The sequence below is a fragment of the Rhinolophus hipposideros genome (assembly GCF_964194185.1).
Source record: "Rhinolophus hipposideros genome assembly, chromosome: 8".
NCBI classification, from domain to species: Eukaryota; Metazoa; Chordata; class Mammalia; order Chiroptera; family Rhinolophidae; genus Rhinolophus; species Rhinolophus hipposideros.
Window position 1 is genome coordinate 48301523 of NC_138054.1, and position 18769 is coordinate 48320291.

At 42.1% G+C, this 18769-nt stretch overlaps 1 protein-coding gene across 4 annotated transcripts in view; it reads left to right on the forward strand.

Moving 5' to 3' along the window:
• Positions 1–18769, forward strand: part of JAK1 (Janus kinase 1) — a 125298-nt gene that overhangs the window by 66673 nt on the left and 39856 nt on the right. The window contains exons 2-6 of one of the 4 annotated variants that reach the window (XM_081055912.1): positions 7487–7568; positions 8601–8720; positions 9288–9486; positions 13530–13653; positions 18521–18674. In XM_081055912.1, coding sequence (XP_080912038.1) covers positions 9318–9486; positions 13530–13653; positions 18521–18674 — 447 coding nt within the window. In that variant the 5' untranslated portion in view covers positions 7487–7568; positions 8601–8720; positions 9288–9317. Of the gene's footprint in view, positions 1–6563; positions 6752–7486; positions 7569–8157; positions 8336–8600; positions 8721–9287; positions 9487–13529; positions 13654–18520; positions 18675–18769 lie in introns of those variants that run through there. The other 3 variants (XM_081055911.1, XM_081055910.1, XM_081055913.1) reach the window with 3 other exon arrangements.

The window sequence follows — 18769 nt, forward strand, 5'->3', positions numbered from 1 at the left end:
CCGTGAGATATCTTACCCGTCTTTGGCTGCAAACCATCTTTTGAGGACCAGACAGAGAGACATAATGTGTAAATACAAGGATGGAACAGAGTCCCAGAAAGGCACAATCTCACAAACTCTTCTTTCCTTAAGCAAAGACATGGAGGGACAGTTGGCTAGGCTGTTGTGCGACTACACTTTAAATTAAGGTATTCCTTTAAATTAACCTATCTTCAGGATTTTTCAGAGGCATATCAGCAAGAGGGTCTGTGTCTTTGCATGACATTTTGCAAATACAAATTAATGAAAAAGCAGCTTTGTTTAGGGTGCAGCATAATATGGTTTCAAACGTTTGTAAGCTAGGGTTTGTTTTTGTTTCTATTCCTTTTAGCCTAAAAGTTTTTAAAAGCTTTGAGTATACTCACAGAAAACTGATTTCCTAATGAACGGTGAGCTTTTTGAATGCGAGGCAGCCAAAATCTTAGAGTAACAGATTTAGAAAAAGCTTGAATCTTCACCACAGCCCTGTAAAGTAGATAGTTTTATTAATCCCATTTTACAGAGGAAACAGAAACTCAGAGAGGATGAAAAACTTGCCTAAGGTCACAGAGATGCTCGAGCTGGGATCTGAACCCAGGTTAGGGAGACCCCAGGCCTAGGCTTCTAATGGCTTCTGGTCTGTCAGGAACCTGAGAGGTCAGGTAAATACTTGTTTAGCACACAGGATTTCAACTCAGAGCTTAGAGGCTTGCTCAAGACCAAGCAGGTCCTGGCAGAACTGGGCCGGGACCCAGGCCTCTTTCTGATGGGCAGGTCCTGGCAGAACTGGGTCGGGCCCCGGGCCCCTTTCTGATGGGTAGTCGCTCACTGCCTGTCGGACCAGAAGCAGGTGCATAGACATGACTGTCCTCAAGTGGACCCTCCCTCACCTTTCCACACTGCCTGCCTCTTTCCTGCGTGATTCCTCCTGGTATGCTTATTCCTTCCTACACATCCATCCTCATTGTTTTCCTTCTTCCCGGCCCTTTTCCAGAGCAGCTGCACCCTTCCCTTCAGCCTTTGGAAATCTTTGTTCCACAAAGCTGGGAACAGAGTCCACTCTCCTCATCACTTCGCAGCCCTCTCTTCACTCCTGTAGTTCTTACTGTCTGTCTCTCCACATCCCTTCCACATCCTCTTTCTTGAGGTTCCCGTGTATGTGTTTACCTTGCCAGCTGATAATAGACTGTCAGGTTTTGGTGGGCTCAGATTTAATTGTGGTACTACTTCAGATTCCCCCAGAGCCCTGTGCCTTGCTTAAGGAAGTGGCAAACTGAAAGGGCAGTGAAGCTAGAGGCGGAGAAATGAGCCTGGTCTCGCCACTCACTGGCCATTGGACTGTGGGAAAGTCTGAAGCCGAATCTTCTCATCTGTGAAAGGGGCCGTGAGACTTGAATGTGGTTATAGATGTGAAAGCCCTTTTTTTAAAGCTACAAAGTACCATACAAACGCAAGGTTTTATTGTGATGGTACAAGTGCTTAGTAAGTATTTTAGGAATGAATGATTAGAAAGCACATAAGGTGAAGACAAACCACTCCCCCCGCCCCCACCCCGTCTGGCGTGTCCACTTATGCTACCATATTTTTGACCTTTATATTCTGTGTTGTTTAGTAACCCTGTAGTTGTATTAGTGGTGAACAAAGGAAAAAGGAAAGAAAAAGAAAGAATAGGAAAGCAGCTTGATACGATGTGGCTTTTAGGGAAATAGTTATTGACTTTAATTAAAGCAAAGTACTATATTTGCTTTGATCAGAAACCATCTCTCAGGGAAAGCAGGCTCATTGGGAGCAAGGCAGAGAGCCCCGAGCCATTGAGTTGGCATTGATTGTTTGATCATCCCTAGAAGTTTATTGTAAATGAAGCAGCACTTACGGTTCTGGGGTATTCCTGGAATTGCTGCTATAGTTATAAGTGAGTTATTCTGTGTGGCAGGAGTGGCATATAGAAAAGCCATAATTCTGACTCACTGACGGGAAAAAATAGCAGATTTTGTATTTATATTATGTAGTCCTTTTGGCTGGACTCCATCAGCTTTGCAGTGTCTTGTGATGCTTTCATCAGGTCACCAAACTCCGAGTCTCAGCAAAGCAGGGGGGGCATTGGGAGCGACAGACGCAAGTCACTTCCAGGATTCCTGTGGGCATGAAGCCTCTGGTGATGAAACTGACAGGGAAGCAGAGAGACTTTCCCTGCCTTGGTGTGTGTGTGAGGTTTCAGTGAGGTTCCATGTCCACGGGGCATGGGCCTGTGCCAGGGGCCACAGAACTTTCCTCACTACATCTGCAGTGGTGGTACCAGAGTAGTGCATTAGTTGTGAGTTGGAACGCAGGCAAGTCTGGGGCATCGTGATGATTTTTTTAAATGTTGGTTCTTTCTATCTCTGGAGGGAAGGGCGTTGGAAAGAGATCGGTCTCCTAGTTGGATGTCAGACTATCAAAAGCACAAAAAAGCCAGAGAACACAGTGGTGTTGGTGATGGGGGGCCTCTTAAAGCAGCTTTTTCCATCCTTGAGAGGAGAAAAGAGCATGATCCTTGGAATCGGGAGTCACGTGTTTGACTTCTGGCATTCCCACTGATTGGCCTAATACCTCTCCTGCTTTTCGTGCCGATTAAGTGCACGTGCCTAGCTTCACACACGAGACGTATATGGTGGAGTTCCCTCTCCTTGACTGGAACTGTATTCCATCAAACTGTAATCAGTTTAGCAGAAATTATGGCCCAAATCTGAATGCTGTAAGCAGTGCCTGTTAAACTCTGTTAGGCACTTTGTATGCATTAACTAACTCACTTAACTCTTAACAGCTCTATGAGATAATACGCTATTTTTATTCCTCCACTTACAGCTGAGAACATTGAGGTTTAGGGATGTTAAGTCAATTACCTAAGATTACAATAGCTAATAGGTAGGGGAGGCAGAATCAACCCCCAGTCAGGATGACGCCAGCTCATGCTCTTGACTGCTCTGCTGTGTCATCTGAGGTCTGTGAAGGGGGACTTTGATTTGTGACCAGGCTTTTTGCTCAGAATCCCTATTTATTCTTTTGTTCTTCTAAGCAAGCCCACTTTAGTTCTTTGCCATGTAGCCTGCATTATATTGCTTTAGCACATAACACATTTCTGAGCACTTTCACATCTGCGACCTCATTCGAAAAGGGCATCGTAGGACCTTGATGAAGACTTTGATCCTTACACCAACCCTTTAGACAGGATGTTTCATCTCACGTTAATGGATGGGGAAACTGAGGCTCAGAGATTAAAATGACTTGCTCAAGGTCACACTTGCTAATTACATATCTAGTCATTAAGAACCCACCCACCCTGGATTACGGTGACTCTTCCATTGCATGTGTTGCTTAGTTTGTCACCTTCATCTCATTTAACGACTGCTTAACTTCTTATTAATCACCTAATATGTGCTGCCGATAAAGTGCTAAACAAAAGAGACAAAACCCCCTGCCCTCTTGGAGATCATATTCTTGCTTTAGGTTTCCTCACCAACCTTAAGACTGGTGCCTCCTGAAATAGTTTTTTAAGGTTTAAGATTTTTAGTCTTAAAAATTTCTTAAGGTAGTAAGCAGGTGATTTCAGAACAGTTTCTTTTTAAAAATTTTTGTTGGGGAATATTGGGGAACAGTGTGTTTCTCCAGGCCCATCAGATCCAAGTCATTGTCCTTCAGTCTAGTTGTGGAGGGCACAGCTCAGCTCTAAGTCCATTTGCCGTTTTCAGCTTTTAGTTGCAGGGGGCACAGCCCACCATCCCACGCGGGAATCACACCAGCAACCCTGTAGTTAAGAGCTCATGCTCAAACCAACTGGGACCATCTGGCCGCCCCAGAATAGAACATTTTCTAATTAAATTTTTTTCAGTTTTTTGGGGGATTCATACCTTAATTCATCAACATTTTATTGGTATTTTCTACTTCAGAAATCAAAAGCTTTGATTCCTTTAAAGCACTCTGGAGGTGTGATAGTTTCTTTAGTAAAACCAATCAGATACCCAAAGTATTTTATTTTGATTCTTGTTTTTGATTTTAACCATCATCCAACCTGTTTTTATCATATAAATCTGGGCAATGGTCTTTGGCCAAAAATCATATTCTGATGATTACATTTATGAATATTCATATGCTCTATTTTTATGTTTCTTTTCTTCACTATTCAAAATTTAATTGTATGTTCTTCCTTATACAGATAACCTGTATGTCAAAAGGTGTCCTTGAAATTTTAAGCGGTTTCAGTATCTTCAGACATAGATTTTTGGCATTTTGCATCTTAGAAAATAGTTGTGATATCCCATCTATTGCAATTAGTCTTTATTCAGGCTCACAGAATTGTGTTTTGTTTCTGTTACTTTTCCCTCATTCAGAAAGCATCAGATAAACGTGTCTCTTGCGTAAGACTTTTGTAAACTGAAAAAAAAATTGAGAATATACAAAATTTCTCTGATTTTTTTTTTTTTTCATGTAAAAGTAGTATCTACAGGATTGAGCCACAAAAGTAATCCTCTGTCATGGAAAGAAATGCATTTTCTTTCAAATTCTTGAAAATTTATAAGTAAATCAGGGGGAAGAATTCACTGTTATCATCAGAAAGCTTTGGATGACTCACTTTTATCCTTCCCATTTTCTGAGTTTATTGTATTCACTTGAGTTGGGAATGGAACCCAGTGAATTATGTTGTTTTTGAAGGGTCTTGTGTGATTCCTACTAGTCGGTTTTGCTAGCATTAAAGATTTTCTTTTTTTATCTTATAGCAAGAAACTTGATTTCTTGGAATTATCCAAATTGTGTATATACTGATCTTGTTCTTTTCCTACCTGTTCTAAAAATAAATAGCTAGAGCATATCATTTGGTTCATTTGGAAAGAAATGTTATTTGCAGGAAGCCATTACACAAATGCTGTCACACCCAGAACCGCTTGTCATCCTGCATGAGGACAAGTAGTTGTCATTACATATAAATTGGATCAGCAGCCATAGTTTTAAGTACCTAGGTTGGTACCCGGCATGTCTTGTAAGCGCTGTGTGGGTGTTTTAAAACTTTTATCATTAGAATGTCAGTTTTCTGAGAGCAGAGTTTTTGTTGTTATTGAATCAGCATATAAAAATATTATAGTAAGTGCACATTGTCTAGAAATTCTGTAGCTGATTTTGTTTTCTCAGAGTTTAATCGCTAGGCTAAGAATCACAAATTGATACCATTTTATTCTATCCAGTTATACTGGAGGTCAGTTTGGAAATTAGGTACAATGTGATTTCAATATAATGTTGGAAAATGAATAATGGAAAAAACCAAACTCTCCTTGACTACAGGTTTTCATAGACTCCTAGTTCTAACAGAATCTTAGTGATTTTAGTCTGATCCTCAAATCTTACACGGGGCCCAGAGCAACCCCACTTCTCCTAAATTCAAGTAACACGTGACCTGATGGAGCCTATTAAAATGCTCTGTGTGTTCTAAAAAGGTTTATGCTGTAGCTCTTCTTAAAGAGCCTGGGCCTGGTGGAACATACAGATCTTTTCCTGCTAGAAAAGGTTCTGAGTATATGTCCCTTTCTTGGTTTGGGGCAGGCTTCTTAATGCTCTAAAGCACGGAGCTGATCTGATCAATTTTCCTTCATCCTTGGCAATAGAGTATAATAGCATGCAGCAGGAAACCTGGGCTAGAAAGGTCCCAGAAATGCTGTTGGCTAGTACTGCTGGTAAATTGGCTAGTACTGTTCTGTGCCCAGGTGGAAAGATGAGTATTGGAGGGATTTGCCCATTTATGCAGTTGGAGAGCCCAGACTGGCTCTTTCCATAGGCAGGGCCTTTGCACATGCTGACCCTTTACCCAGACTGCTCTCTCTGCACCTCCCCAGATACCCATTCCATCTCAGGCCAGTGTTACTTCCCCCTTGAGCCCCATGCCAGATCACATTCCTCTTAGTCTGTGTGCTCTCTTCTTCCTCCAGGGCATTTACGAGTCTTTATAATGACCTGTTTCTGTGCATTTTTGTTTTCTTCCATTGGTCCTATGCACTGTAAAGACCACATCTCTCTTGTCCTTCATTGTGACCTCCTGATGTAGCTCAGTGTTTGGCACGTAGAACTCAAAAAGACTTGTTGAATAAATTTCCTGAATGTGACATTTGAAACCTTGCTTTTCAGCCGACAGGCATTATTAGCATGTAGTTAATTTCAGAGTGCTGTTTTCCGGCAGGGCAGGGTATCTACTCACATCATTAAAACAATTGATTATATTAAATTGTTGAAAGCAGAAAGTATGACAACTTGTTCTTTGAATCTTGTTAAAATTGTCCATGTCAAAATAGCGAAGTCAAAGTTGTCACATCAAAATTCATACTCGTATCCCCAGCCTGGCCCCTGTCGTTACTTTTGCTTAAGTCTCATCCACGGCAGAAAGCCTTTCCAAATCAGCCCTTGCCAGTGTTAGTCACTGGAGTTAGCAAGAGTGCAGATGATGACATCATGATACACTCACTCCATTGATTTTAGATTGCTTTTGTGTTTTCATTTGTGCCGTCTCCCACCTGGATGGCAAGGTCCTGTGGGAATGCTGGCCTTGCAGCTTCAGAGGTGACCCACCCCATGTCCTTCTCTCCAGTCCGCCTGCGCTTCTGCCATATAATGCCCAGGACAGCGCTCTTCCTCACAAAATGCATTGAATGACTGACGGAAAACAGAAGCAGGAATCTGTATTGACTTGGAATCCACTTTCAAATCACTAAGGGTAGTTGCTCTTTATTTGCAAAAAATAATTTGATTCTACTGTTAAAAAGAATTTGTGAGAAACATGAAGAAAAGTTGGAAACAATACAGAGGGGGGTGTGTGTATGGGGGGTATGGGGATGGGACCTCAAATTCTACAGAACAAGCTGGTATTCTTTAGTAGGCTTTGAGACAGGTTGGGAGTTGGGAGGGGGTTTTATGTGCTACGTGTTAAGTAACAATGGCTTAGAAAATATTTGGTGAGCTGATAGCATTATTTGTCAGATTTATTCCCAGGCCCTCCCCCTTTCGCTACCCCATTATGTTGTTTCACCGTTAAAATGAGGCCAAGGACAGACTGAGTTGGGAGGAGGGAAATTCTAAAGGAAATGGAATTAGGAAATACAAGTGCACATCTTTGGATGTCCTATACTATTGTTCACAGCCTCAGGAGAGAGGTTGTTGACGGAAAAGGTGCAGAGTCTTCACTTAACACTGGACAGGGCTCTCTATGCCAGGAAGCAAAAGTCCCTGGCTTCCTCTCTTGCAGCAATGAAAGGAATATCTTCTTTGATGTTTACACCCTAAGATGCCTCTCTGTCCTTGTGTCCTCATCAATGTTTTTTTTTTCCCCCTTCCTCTCAAATGCTTTTTCCTGTCTGCTTATGGTTTGGGCTGCTTCCTTAATGAAAGTGTCCTCTTCTTTGCCGATGCAATTACCTCTGAGGCTGATTTATTTATTTATCTTTGTCTTTAGCTCAGCTCTGAACGAGCTTTGGAAAGTAGAGAAGAAAATCCAGTCTGCTTTTGGGGGACATTGGACAGCAGAATAAATGCAGGTATGTACATCTATTATTAAAAAAAGACGAAAAGGAAAACAGCTTTTAAAAAGAATAATGAAACCGATCTTGACCTTGTAGGGCTACCTGTATTATATCCTTTAGTTTTCAAATATCAGTATTTTAATTTTTGTTCATCCTAAATGCTGAGTGTGCTGCTTTAAAATAAATCCTGGTGCAAAAGTGTAGGGAGTACAAAGAAAAGGTTAAAGTTCCTTTGTAATCCCTCCTAGGTATGCACCATTGTTAACAATTTATTGTATGTTTTTCCCAATTATATGTATGTATAGCCGAAAGGATCATAATAGACATATTATGCTTTTTTAAAACTTTGTACTATGTCATCTACATCTTTCAGTAGCTGTATGAACTTCAACTTTTTAACAGCTGCATACTATTCCTTTATAATTCTATTCCTTATTTTGTTTAGTGAGTCCTCTCTTGTTGGATGTTGTTGGTTACATTTTCTTTCCATTCCCAATGGTGCAGCATCTTGAACCTATAGAATTACGTATACTTGCCTGATTATCTCCTTAGGGTAAAGGACATGACGCTGTCTTTGAATTCTTTCCCTGCCATGTCTGTATAGATTCTCAAGGGCAGAAGTTTATCTTGGATTATGAAGCAGACTTCAGCTACTCTGTTTTCCATCTTATTTTTTCATTATGGGGTGCATCGGGGGAAGATGGCAGCTTTGTGGGATTTTGAAGCATGAAGTGAGAGGCTAAGAGTAATAGAAGCTGAGCCACGTGAGGCTGGCCAGCCAGGTGAGGGATGGAGGGCCTCTACCAAGAGTTTGAGGTTGGTCTGTAGATTAATGGGGAGCCTTTGGAGGACCTGATTGGTGTTACGGAGACATTGCTTTGGGGCTCAATGGAGGTTGGCTCGGCAGGCACGAGGAGAGGGATGTTGGTTTGTAGGACTTTCCCTTGTTCCCCTTTCCTTCTTTGCCCAAGACTAAGTGGCTGAGCTGGGCTCTTTGATCCTAGTTGCCCTTCGAGTTGAGGGAGCTCATGACTGACTTACTTGCAGGCTTGTCACCCAAGGGTTCTGACCTCTTCAGAGCAAGGCTTCCTGCCCGCATTCTACTGCCACAGTGTGCTGCTCGTCCTCTTGCCTGCCCGTGGGGTGACGGGGTCCTGGCTGCATTAAGTAATTTTCATGAACCTTCCATGTGGCTTATGAACATGAATTGCTAGTCGTGTTGTGCGTGCTGTGTATGAGCCAGCCCTGGGCTGGGCTTTGGGGGCATGAAGATCAATCACATGGTTACTGCCTTCACTGAGCTTGCAGTTTAGTGGGAGATAGACCCCAAATTAAAACATGGTGATTTGTGCCACAGGTCTATTCAAAAGTTAAATGATTCCAATAGAGGTAGCAGCAGTATTTGTAACATTAACATCAGTCGTTCCAGAATGAGCCATGTTTTTCAACTATAGCTTGTGTGCAAATAGAGAAAATAAATTTAAGCCATGTCTAAAACTATTCTAACTTTTGAGACTATGGCCTGAGCACAACTCATTAATTAGAACGCATAATTGATTGTTTTCCACAGTTCTGTCTCTCGTAAGCTCTGATGCATTTGATTTTCAGGGAGGAGCAGAGCAGGGAGAGGTACTTACCCCATAGCACATATTTCTGCTTGCTTCGCTTCATAACAGTCTTTTACCGCTGGACCTTCTAGCCCATGGAATGACTTCAGTCTCGTTTTCCTTACAGTATCTAAACATAAAAGAGGACTGCAATGCTATGGCTTTCTGTGCTAAAATGCGGAGCTCCAAGAAGACCGAGGTGAATCTGGAGGCCCCCGAGCCAGGGGTGGAAGTGCTCTTCTACCTGCCGGACAGGGAGCCCCTCCGACTGAGCGGTGGGGAGTACACGGCCGAGGAGCTTTGCATCAGGGCGGCACAAGCGTGCTGTGAGTACTGGCATGGCCCCGGGGCCCGACCGGCCAGGCCTGGGTGGCACAGCATTCCCGAAGCACATCCCAGTGTCTGTGCCCCTGAGTGGAAAGAGGTGTGGGCACTGGGAGTCCGGGGCTGCAGCTGCCTCTTCTGTTTACTTGCATTTGATTGTAGGCCAGTGATTTGAATTCCAGGAGTTTCACTGTTCACTTTCTTCATTGCCAAGTGGCTTATTCCCGCTCTGTCACTAAGGAGCTGTGGGATACCAAGGAATGATGCTGCCTTCTGTGGAGGCTCAGTGTGCTTTCCCCCACTTCTGTGACATGGGAGTCATGTCAGCACTAAATGAGCAGAATACCTCGCACAACGTTACACGCTCGATAAGCGGCATCTCTCAATAGCATAATAAGTGCTCAAAACTTCTTCTGAAAAGTGTGATCCAATCCTGCTGCTGCTGTGACCTGCCTCCTCCCCCCCAGGCCCCACCCACCCACGTGATGCTGAGTTGAAGTGAGAAATTGAGTGTCGCTTTGTGGCTTGGCCAAGTTGTGAAAAGGACACTGAGGCTGTGAACAACACAATCTTTTTTTTTTTAAGTGAAGCTTGTCTTATTCAAGGTAGCCTATCGCCCTCAGAAGGCGTAAACCAAACTGAGTAACAAAATGAAGTCCCTTTCATGATCCTTTAAACTTGGGGTCACTGGCTGTTTTCGCATACCTACTTTTAAATGACAAGTAAGTTAACTTATGGAAACTTACAGATCTAATTCACTTACATCCTAGTGACGGTAGTACAACTGTAAATATACTAGGATTCATTGACTTGTACCCTTAAAATGGGTAGACTTTATGGTATGTAAATTACTTCTCAGTAAAGCTTTTTTTAAAAAAAATCCACTCATTTTAGGATGAAGTAACTACTGTGTTTTTCCCGAAAATAAGACCTAGTCGGACGACAATCAGCTCTAATGCGTCTTTTGGAGCAAAAATTAATGTAAGACCCGGTTTTACATGCTACTATATTATATAAGACCCGGTCTCATATGCTACTATATTATATAAGACCCGGTCTTATTTTACTATAAGACCGGGTCTTACATTAATTTTTGCTCCAAAAGATGCATTAGAGCTGATTGTCGTCTGGCTAGGTCTTATTTTCGGGGAAAAAAGGTAGTTATGATGGCAGACAGTCTGATCCATGTTTTATTTATATCATCTGTAGCCCTCAGAACAACTCTGTGGGGATAGTATGGTTATTTCAAGAATCATCTATATCTTGTTTATAAAACAGCTCCTCTAGAAAACCCATTTTCTTTCTGATGTATATCTTTTTGTCTAAAATGCTTTAAATACCAGAGTTCCAATAAAAGAGGAGAGATTGGTGCTATAGGGAAGAGTATAGGAGACCCTTACTAACTAAACATAACACTAGATAAAATTGGCTGAGCTATAGATTATTAGGGGGAAATGAATTAATAGCCTAAACTTGTTTTGAATAGATAGCAAAGATTTAGACGTCAGCTTTAAAAATAATTTTTAACTAGCAAAACAACTAGATGTAAATTGGTACTTCTAAAGTATTTTTTAAGGGCATTGTGTGTTGTTGTTTTTTTTCCTCTTTTCCCTTGAGATTTGGTTTATGGTGTTTGTTGTCTTAGCCAGGCTTCTTGCCCTCAGCAGGTATAAATGTTAGCAAGGTTCATTTGTGAAGACTTGTTGGGCTGCGGTTACTGAGAGACCAAGGAAGTGCTGCTAAAGGAGGTGAGAGGAGAGAGCCCGTGAGTCCAGAGACAGCTGCAGCCACTGTATCTCCCGCGACTCTGGGTTCGGGGTCAGTCAGTTTGCGGCGTCAGTTTCCAAGCCCAGTCTGTAGAGAACGAGTGGTCTCTTCTGTAACCGACTCAGAAGAATGTTACAAAAGTTTATTAATTTTAAAAACACCTGAATATGGGATGCCATATTTCCGTAGCTCTATTATTATAGTAAGTGATATTTTGGGTTAATATTGTTCTCTTCCCTGTATTACACTATTATATGGCAAAAAAAAATTTTTTTTTTTTAGCTCTCATTATTTCACTTCCTCAGTAGCTCTACCTAGGTTTGAATCCCAGCTCTGCATTTTATTAAGTTGGTGCAAAAATAATTGTGGTTTTTACAATTTTTAACCTTTTAAACCACAATTACTTTTGCACCAGCCTAATACTCACTGAATAACCTTGAATCAGACTAAATCTCAGGAGGCTTCAGTTTCTTCATCTGTAAAGTGGCAAAAATATTACTTACCTCATTAGGTGTTAGGAGGATTTAAAGGTAAAGAATGTAGAGTGTGTTAGCCTGATTGACACTTAGCCTTCACTGAATGTCAGTATTTATTCCATACTTTTATATAAAAAGATACCTTTGATCTTTCTATTTATAAATATTAATTTTGTTAGTAGTCAGACCTGTGGTAGAATTACAGACAGATACATAATTAAAAATAAATTATGCTTCAAATGTGTATGTCATGCGTCCTATTTGGGAGACCACCTCAGAGATAATGTGGATGCCTGATCATGGCATTGTACACCAGAAGCTAAACATTAATGAATGCCAACTATAATTTTATATATATAATGTGATGGCTCAGTGTGAGGTCGGAGGGATAGTGGATGGGGGGAGGGGAGTTCACAGTGTGAGGGATATAAGTGATGAACGTCTAAGTATTACCTTGTCTTGTACACCTGAAATTAAAAAAAAAAAAGAGAATTAAAAAAAAATGTGTATGTCAGTGCACATTCAAATACGAATACGCATAAAGGTTTCCCAGCTAGTCTACAAAAACCAATTTATGAATGAAAAACTATAATATACCTGAAACATAGTCCTAATATTACTGGATCCACAAGCCATTTGCCATTGCTCCCCCTAGATAATGCTGTTTGAAGTTCAGCTCTATCTTTTGGAGGAGTGTGACTTCTGAGGGGTAACTCCCAATTACCTTGAAAGGCAGGCATTGAGGCATCAAGGTGTTTGTAACTTCTTAACTCAGTATGCTCATTGGAGAGAGTCCCTGCCTAGGTAGGCATGCTGGTCCAGAGGGCCTGCCAATGTGAGTCTCCCTTCGGATGTCTGATTTGGGAAACAGGTACCAGTTACCTCATATTCTCATGTGTCTTTTGCTTAACTTCACTGTATCCTCGTTGGAGGCCTGGGCACACCTGAAGGTCTCAGTTGGTATTGATTATTTGCAGTCATTTTCCTCCTTTTCCCTACCCGCTTTTAGATTACAGATCTGTGTGATTTTAGTCATGGGCTCAGACGAAATAAGTGAAAAGGTGCTTTCCTGGCTTCGTAATCTCCCTATCTTTTCAATCATTCTTGTATCAACGGAGGCAGTTGGTGGGGCCGGGGAGCGAGGGAGCTTCTTGGACCATCTTTGTTAAGCATTATATCTTCTTGTTAGTTGGCTACTAGTAAAAATACTTATGATAACTCTACAGAGTATCTAAGAGGTATATTTATTATTAATGGTACTAGATTTCAAAGTGACAAAAATCACTTTGGTTATTTATTCTAACACACAATTTCTTGCACTTACTAGCGGGAACTTCGTGTGTTTACTCACAGTGTGTTAGAGTTGTTTAAACATTTTCTGTAGGAGACAGATTGGGAATTTGTCAAACTCCAAAATGTTTCCTACTCTGATTAGCAAGGTGAACATCAGGTGGCATCCAGGAACCTCTCAGATGGCCGTTTTTTAAAGCAGGATTTGGTAAGACTCTGTCATAGACACAGTAGTGAGAAATATCATGAGGCATTTATTTTAAAATGTCGTGAATCTGGTTTGCCAGGAGCTACAGTGCACACGCCTGAGGACCTCTAGTTCTTAATTATTATGATTCAAACTGCCCTACTGAGCACGGTTGGAAGTCCTATTTGCCCTAAGAGGATACAAATATGATCTAGATTCTTTTGGGAGGAGACAGTTTCTTAACTTTGCATGTGTCATGTGTGGGCAACAGATGGCCAAATGTACCTATCTTCACCTTTCTCATATGTTCTTTACTTTTCCCCAGGTATCTCTCCCCTGTGTCACAACCTCTTTGCCCTGTATGATGAGAACACCAAGCTCTGGTATGCGCCAAATCACACCATCACTGTTGATGACAAGACATCGGTCCGGCTCCACTACCGGATGAGGTACGGGTGCCTGCCTGGCTTCCCCCTGTAGGGAGGGGCGATAGGTAGCCTGCAGCCCTGAGCCACTTACCAAGAAGGATGGTAGTCATTTTTGTAATTTGTAAGTTTTGTATCTGCTTGGTTTGAGGAAGGACTTCTTCAGTATTTGGAATACAATTCAAGATGAATTTGATCACCGTCTTCCTCCACATTATAGAAAAAAGCTCGTTATGATGCAGAGGGTATTTTGAATAGAATTAGTATCCGATAGCAGAGTGTTTCAAATGGTGGTGAGTCGTGGTTATGAATTGAATTTAGTGAGTTGTGACCAGATTTAAAAAAAAGAAACAGGCAAGAATATGTAATATCAGCTATACATACATATCCTAAGAATACTGTTTTTGAAAACTTTTGTTTAAGAGATACAATACATATGTATTTACTAGGTCATCATATAATAAAATATATTTCTTACTGAAAGTTGCGGCTATAAAGAGCTTGAGAAACACTGCCTGAAGTGATACCTTAGAAATTCTAGGTTGGTCTTGCTCTCGGGGCGGATGTTTTGATCCACTCCCTAAGGGATTTTGTCTAGGGAGGCTGTAACTTCTCTTCTGATGAGTACTTTCCTTTTCTCCCATATTGTAAATTTGTTAAATGTCACGTAGTCTCCCAAGGTGGCATAGACAGTCAACACTTCATAGCTGTAGTCTCTTGAGTTTATAAGCTGATTTGTTCTGTACCTAGAATTGAAAGTATGTTTGTTAGATACTAATGAAGCACAAGTGAACACATGTATTTAACAAAGGAGCTTATAAATAGGGTGAACACTTTAACTTACGTGGACGTGATGAAATCAGTAGGCTAGCTCAGGGGCTGATGGAATGCAGGGAGAGAGACATGCTGGGAAAGCCCTTGAGGGGACCTCCAGGGCTCTCCACCTGTCTTAGCTGCTATTTCCTTTGGGAAGTCAATAAAGTTGTTACCATTCCAGAATAGCCTGCAAGTTTTTCTCAGCAGAAGCTGAACCAGATCTGCTCTTTGATAACCATCTTGGGACTATTTCTCTTTTCTCTGTACTCACCCAAGGTCTCACCTTAATGAAAGAAGTGTGTGCCCTGCGAGATTTCACGCCCCAGACTTAGGGAAACATTCACCCCACCCAGCTGAGCCTTCTGACTAAATTTGGATTTGTTTTTCAAAATAATCTTGCTTTCTGTGGCCTGGGGGTTGACTGTGTGATCCAGCATTGAAAGTGTATTTGCACCTCCCAGTCTAGCATTGGGGGTACATGTCACGGAGTTTTAGTTCTTTCCCTCTAGGTTTCTCCACCTGGCTGGGAATTTGGAATGACAGAATTTGGGAGTTGGAAGAGACCCAAGTTCACTTAATTCAACTCTTTCCGTGTTTGGGGGCGGGGAACTGATACCCAAAAAGGAGAAGTGTGTTTCCCAGAGTCACATACCTAGTAAGTCGTCTTATTAGCACAGAATGCTCTTTGAGGCATTGCTTTTTGTTGGTCGAGTAAATGCCTCACTATTAAAAGCTGTCTTTGCCTGCTCCCCATTCTGTTAGCTGCCAGGAAGTGCGCGGGTGCTTCATTTTTGGCACCTTTTCTTTGTACCTGACATTGGCTTCAACAGGATATTGCTTTGTTACCACAGGCTCTTTGAACTTGGGAAAAAAGATCCCACCCTAAGCTAAAATATTTGCATTACAACAAACTACAAAAATCTTAAAACCTCATAATCTCACCACTAAGGTAGGTGTAATATAAAAATAAATGTTGGTAACTACTTCAGTGGAATCCCAGCTCTATTTTGGGAAATACTCTTGTACTTCGATTATAGTTTTGTGCAATATTAGGAATTAGTGTTTGGCTCAATTTTGATGGAACATCATCGTTTTAAAAAGGAGTGTAGAATTTCTGTCTTAATTAGGATGAAATGAGGAAGGTGTTATTTTTGGCAGCCGCCTCTTTTAAAGTCTTTTTTTGTTTTGTTCTTTTCGTTTTGTCATCTTACTAGATAGAAAGCTGTCAGCCTTTGACTATAGGCACTTTCTAAAGATCCAGCCTTGTTTTAGGCTCCCTTCAGACTTTGATGAGGTGGAGAAGCTGCACATAATCTTTGATCTCCTCAGCCTTATCCTGTCTGAACATCTTGCCAGAAGGTGTCCAAGCCAAAGCTTGTTCCAGAGGGTTCAGAGGGCTTCCAGGGGGCCTGGAAAAATGTCCTCATTCAGACCCGACTGAAGATTGCCTTCTGCCCAGAGGAAGTACGGTGGGCCCCTGGTTTTACCAGGGCCAAGGACTCTTTCTCGTAGAGAGTCTGTGGAATGTGGAAGAAGAGAACCATGGCGTGGCTGAGTCAGGGAAAATCTGTCTTCAGTGCTTCTCTTTCAGACAGCCTCCTCCATCCTTGAGATTTTTTTCTCCCATTATCCCAAGTATTGTACATAATTCTCAGACTCTTGTCACCATCGTCCTGCACTATAAAAGAGAATTTACCTGTTTTGTGTGTCAGAGTCCTGCTTCACACCTTTGTGTAACGGAGTGCCTGGCACCTGGTGAGTGCTCACAAGCTCTCAGCCACTGTTTTCATCATCCTGTTTAGAGCCTTTCACCTGTCGCCTTCCAGGCAGGCCCCCAGAACTTCTAGTAGATCTCTAGTTACTGTATGAATGACAAGAAGGCTCCATTTTGGATTTTCCTCAGCAGTCACAGGAGTTAGGCATGTCCTTGTCCATTTTTTTTCCTGCCCCAATGTCAGATTTCCCTGTATCTGCTTTGCTGGTGGAGCTGGTTCACTCTTTCTGCTTGCCCCCAAGAGCCCATATCAGCGGAGCCCTCTGGGTCTGTGCTTCGTTCTGCCCTTGGAAGAGCAGGTTCAGGCTTCGGTTACCAGCCCCTGATCCCTGGCCATGTAGGTGGCGGAGAGACAGTTGCGCAGCTGTGGTTTATGCTGCACGTGGGCTCCATGGATGTGTGGTCCTTGTCTGTGTGCCAGTGAGAGACACCAAAGCCCACAGTCAAATTCTCAGTCACTTGCATAAGTTATAGAATCATTGGAAGTATAAACGTGTGAATTTTACTTTTGAAATAACTTTCTTATTCCTCCTTTCCTCTCTGTGTTGATTTCTCCTCTCTGAATTAGTTGATACATTTGTTGTTTAGTCCACAATCATGGACTAAGCACCTGTTACCCGCCAAGGCACTGGGGACTCAGTGGCCAGCATGACAGCTGACGCCTCTGCCCCCACGAGCTCACGGAGTTGCCCAGACTGCTGCCGCAGGCACGCGCTTGTCTCTTGTCCTCTCTCATTTCAGTCCATCGTCCATGATGCCGTTTTCCAGAATGATCCGCCTCACATCAGCCTGACCACAGTCTTTCCTCTGCCTTCTGCATATGGTCCAGGCTCTGTAGCCTGGCATTTATTGGTTCTCATCGCAACTTCCCTTCCCAAACCTTGTCTCTCTTCCCTGACATTGGAGGTTAGCTTCTCCCTCCTTGGTATTCTGTTGGCACCTTATCTGAGACTCTGACTTCCAGGGACAATTTATCTATCAGGCACAGTGCCTAGGGCTCATGATATTAAGGCCCACAAACGTGTTTTAATTTCATTTAAAATCAGGAAAAATGTAATATAATCCAGTCTGGATTACATTCATCTTTATACCAATGCATGTGTAGAATATAACTTTAATTAATTTTTTTATGGAGGAAGGGAAAAATGTCTGTGTGGGGGTCCATGAAAGTCACAAATGAGACACATGTATGACATGTTACTTTATTATTATTGTTGGATCTGACTGATTGCCATCTGGACCTGTAGACAGGAAACCTCACAGAGGGCAGGGATTGTGCTCGAGAACCCTTTGTATCCCAGAGCCTGGCACAGGGCCTGGCATATGTTAGGCTCTGCAATTACAGCTCAGTGACAGGAGTCTGAGTTTAATGGCAGCTCTTTTTGGGAGGAAGTTTTATTTGTTGTTTTACCATGCTGTGATTTTTCATCAGCACGTGGGCATGACAAAGGAGAGAGACCCAGGTACCAGCTGGGTCTGTAGCCTAGAGATAGCCTGGATCAGCTCGGCTCACTCACTTTCCCACATGCCAGAACTCACTCTGTTTGTCTTACAGGCGGCAGAGAAAGTGGCAGCTAAGATAACGGGCTTGTAGGCTTAGGCCACCTCGCCTTTGGAACCTTCGTTTTCTTCATCTGTAAAATAGAAACAATGAAATCTACCTTGTATAGTTGCTATGAGGATTAAATAACATAATAATACATATTAAGTGCTTATTAATGTAATTCACAACACTACAAGCTAAGCTTATAGTAATGTTCATGTATGTCTTCTATTTTAAAACTCCATTTATCCTAGATAAACCATCAATTTAATAACAGCTGTCTAGGAAGTAGGAGACACTGCCATATTCACTGAATATCTTGGCTGTCTGATGAAGCTAGATTTTAGAAATGTTAAAATGAATAAAATGGGTCTTGGATTCAAGGCAGGATGGCATCATTCAAGGTAAAATTAGAGGTAAAAGGAGTCGGCGGGCTAACATCTACTAGTCATCGGTGTTTTCCTGTTTAGGAAGACGTAGTAAAAGGTCAGAAGACCTATCTTTGTGATCTTACGGAAGTCACTTTATCTCTGAGTCTTAGACGAGGTTCTGCAGGATGCTTTTCACGGAGAGCTTGTAAGAATGAAAAAGCAAAGGACCTTATAAGCGATGAAGTGCTGCACAGGTGAAATGTTTGTCTGCTTCTTCTCAGGGAAGGTTAACCTCCAGCACTGGTAATTCTGGGTAGAACCAGGACACCTTTCCACACGTTTCCAGGTCCCCTTTCCCACAACTGACGTTATTTTCCTGCTTTCCAGGTTCTATTTCACCAACTGGCATGGAACCAATGATAATGAGCAGTCTGTGTGGCGACATTCTCCAAAGAAGCAGAAAAATGGCTATGAGAAAAAAAAAGTTCCAGATGCAACCCCTCTTCTTGACGCCAGCTCCTTGGAGTATCTGTTTGCTCAGGTAAGAAGTGTGGGCCCAACAGAACCTGGGTTTCATGGAATGGGTCACTCAAATGCGTTCTGGCCTGTTCTGTGGCAGTTTTGGCTACCGTGGAT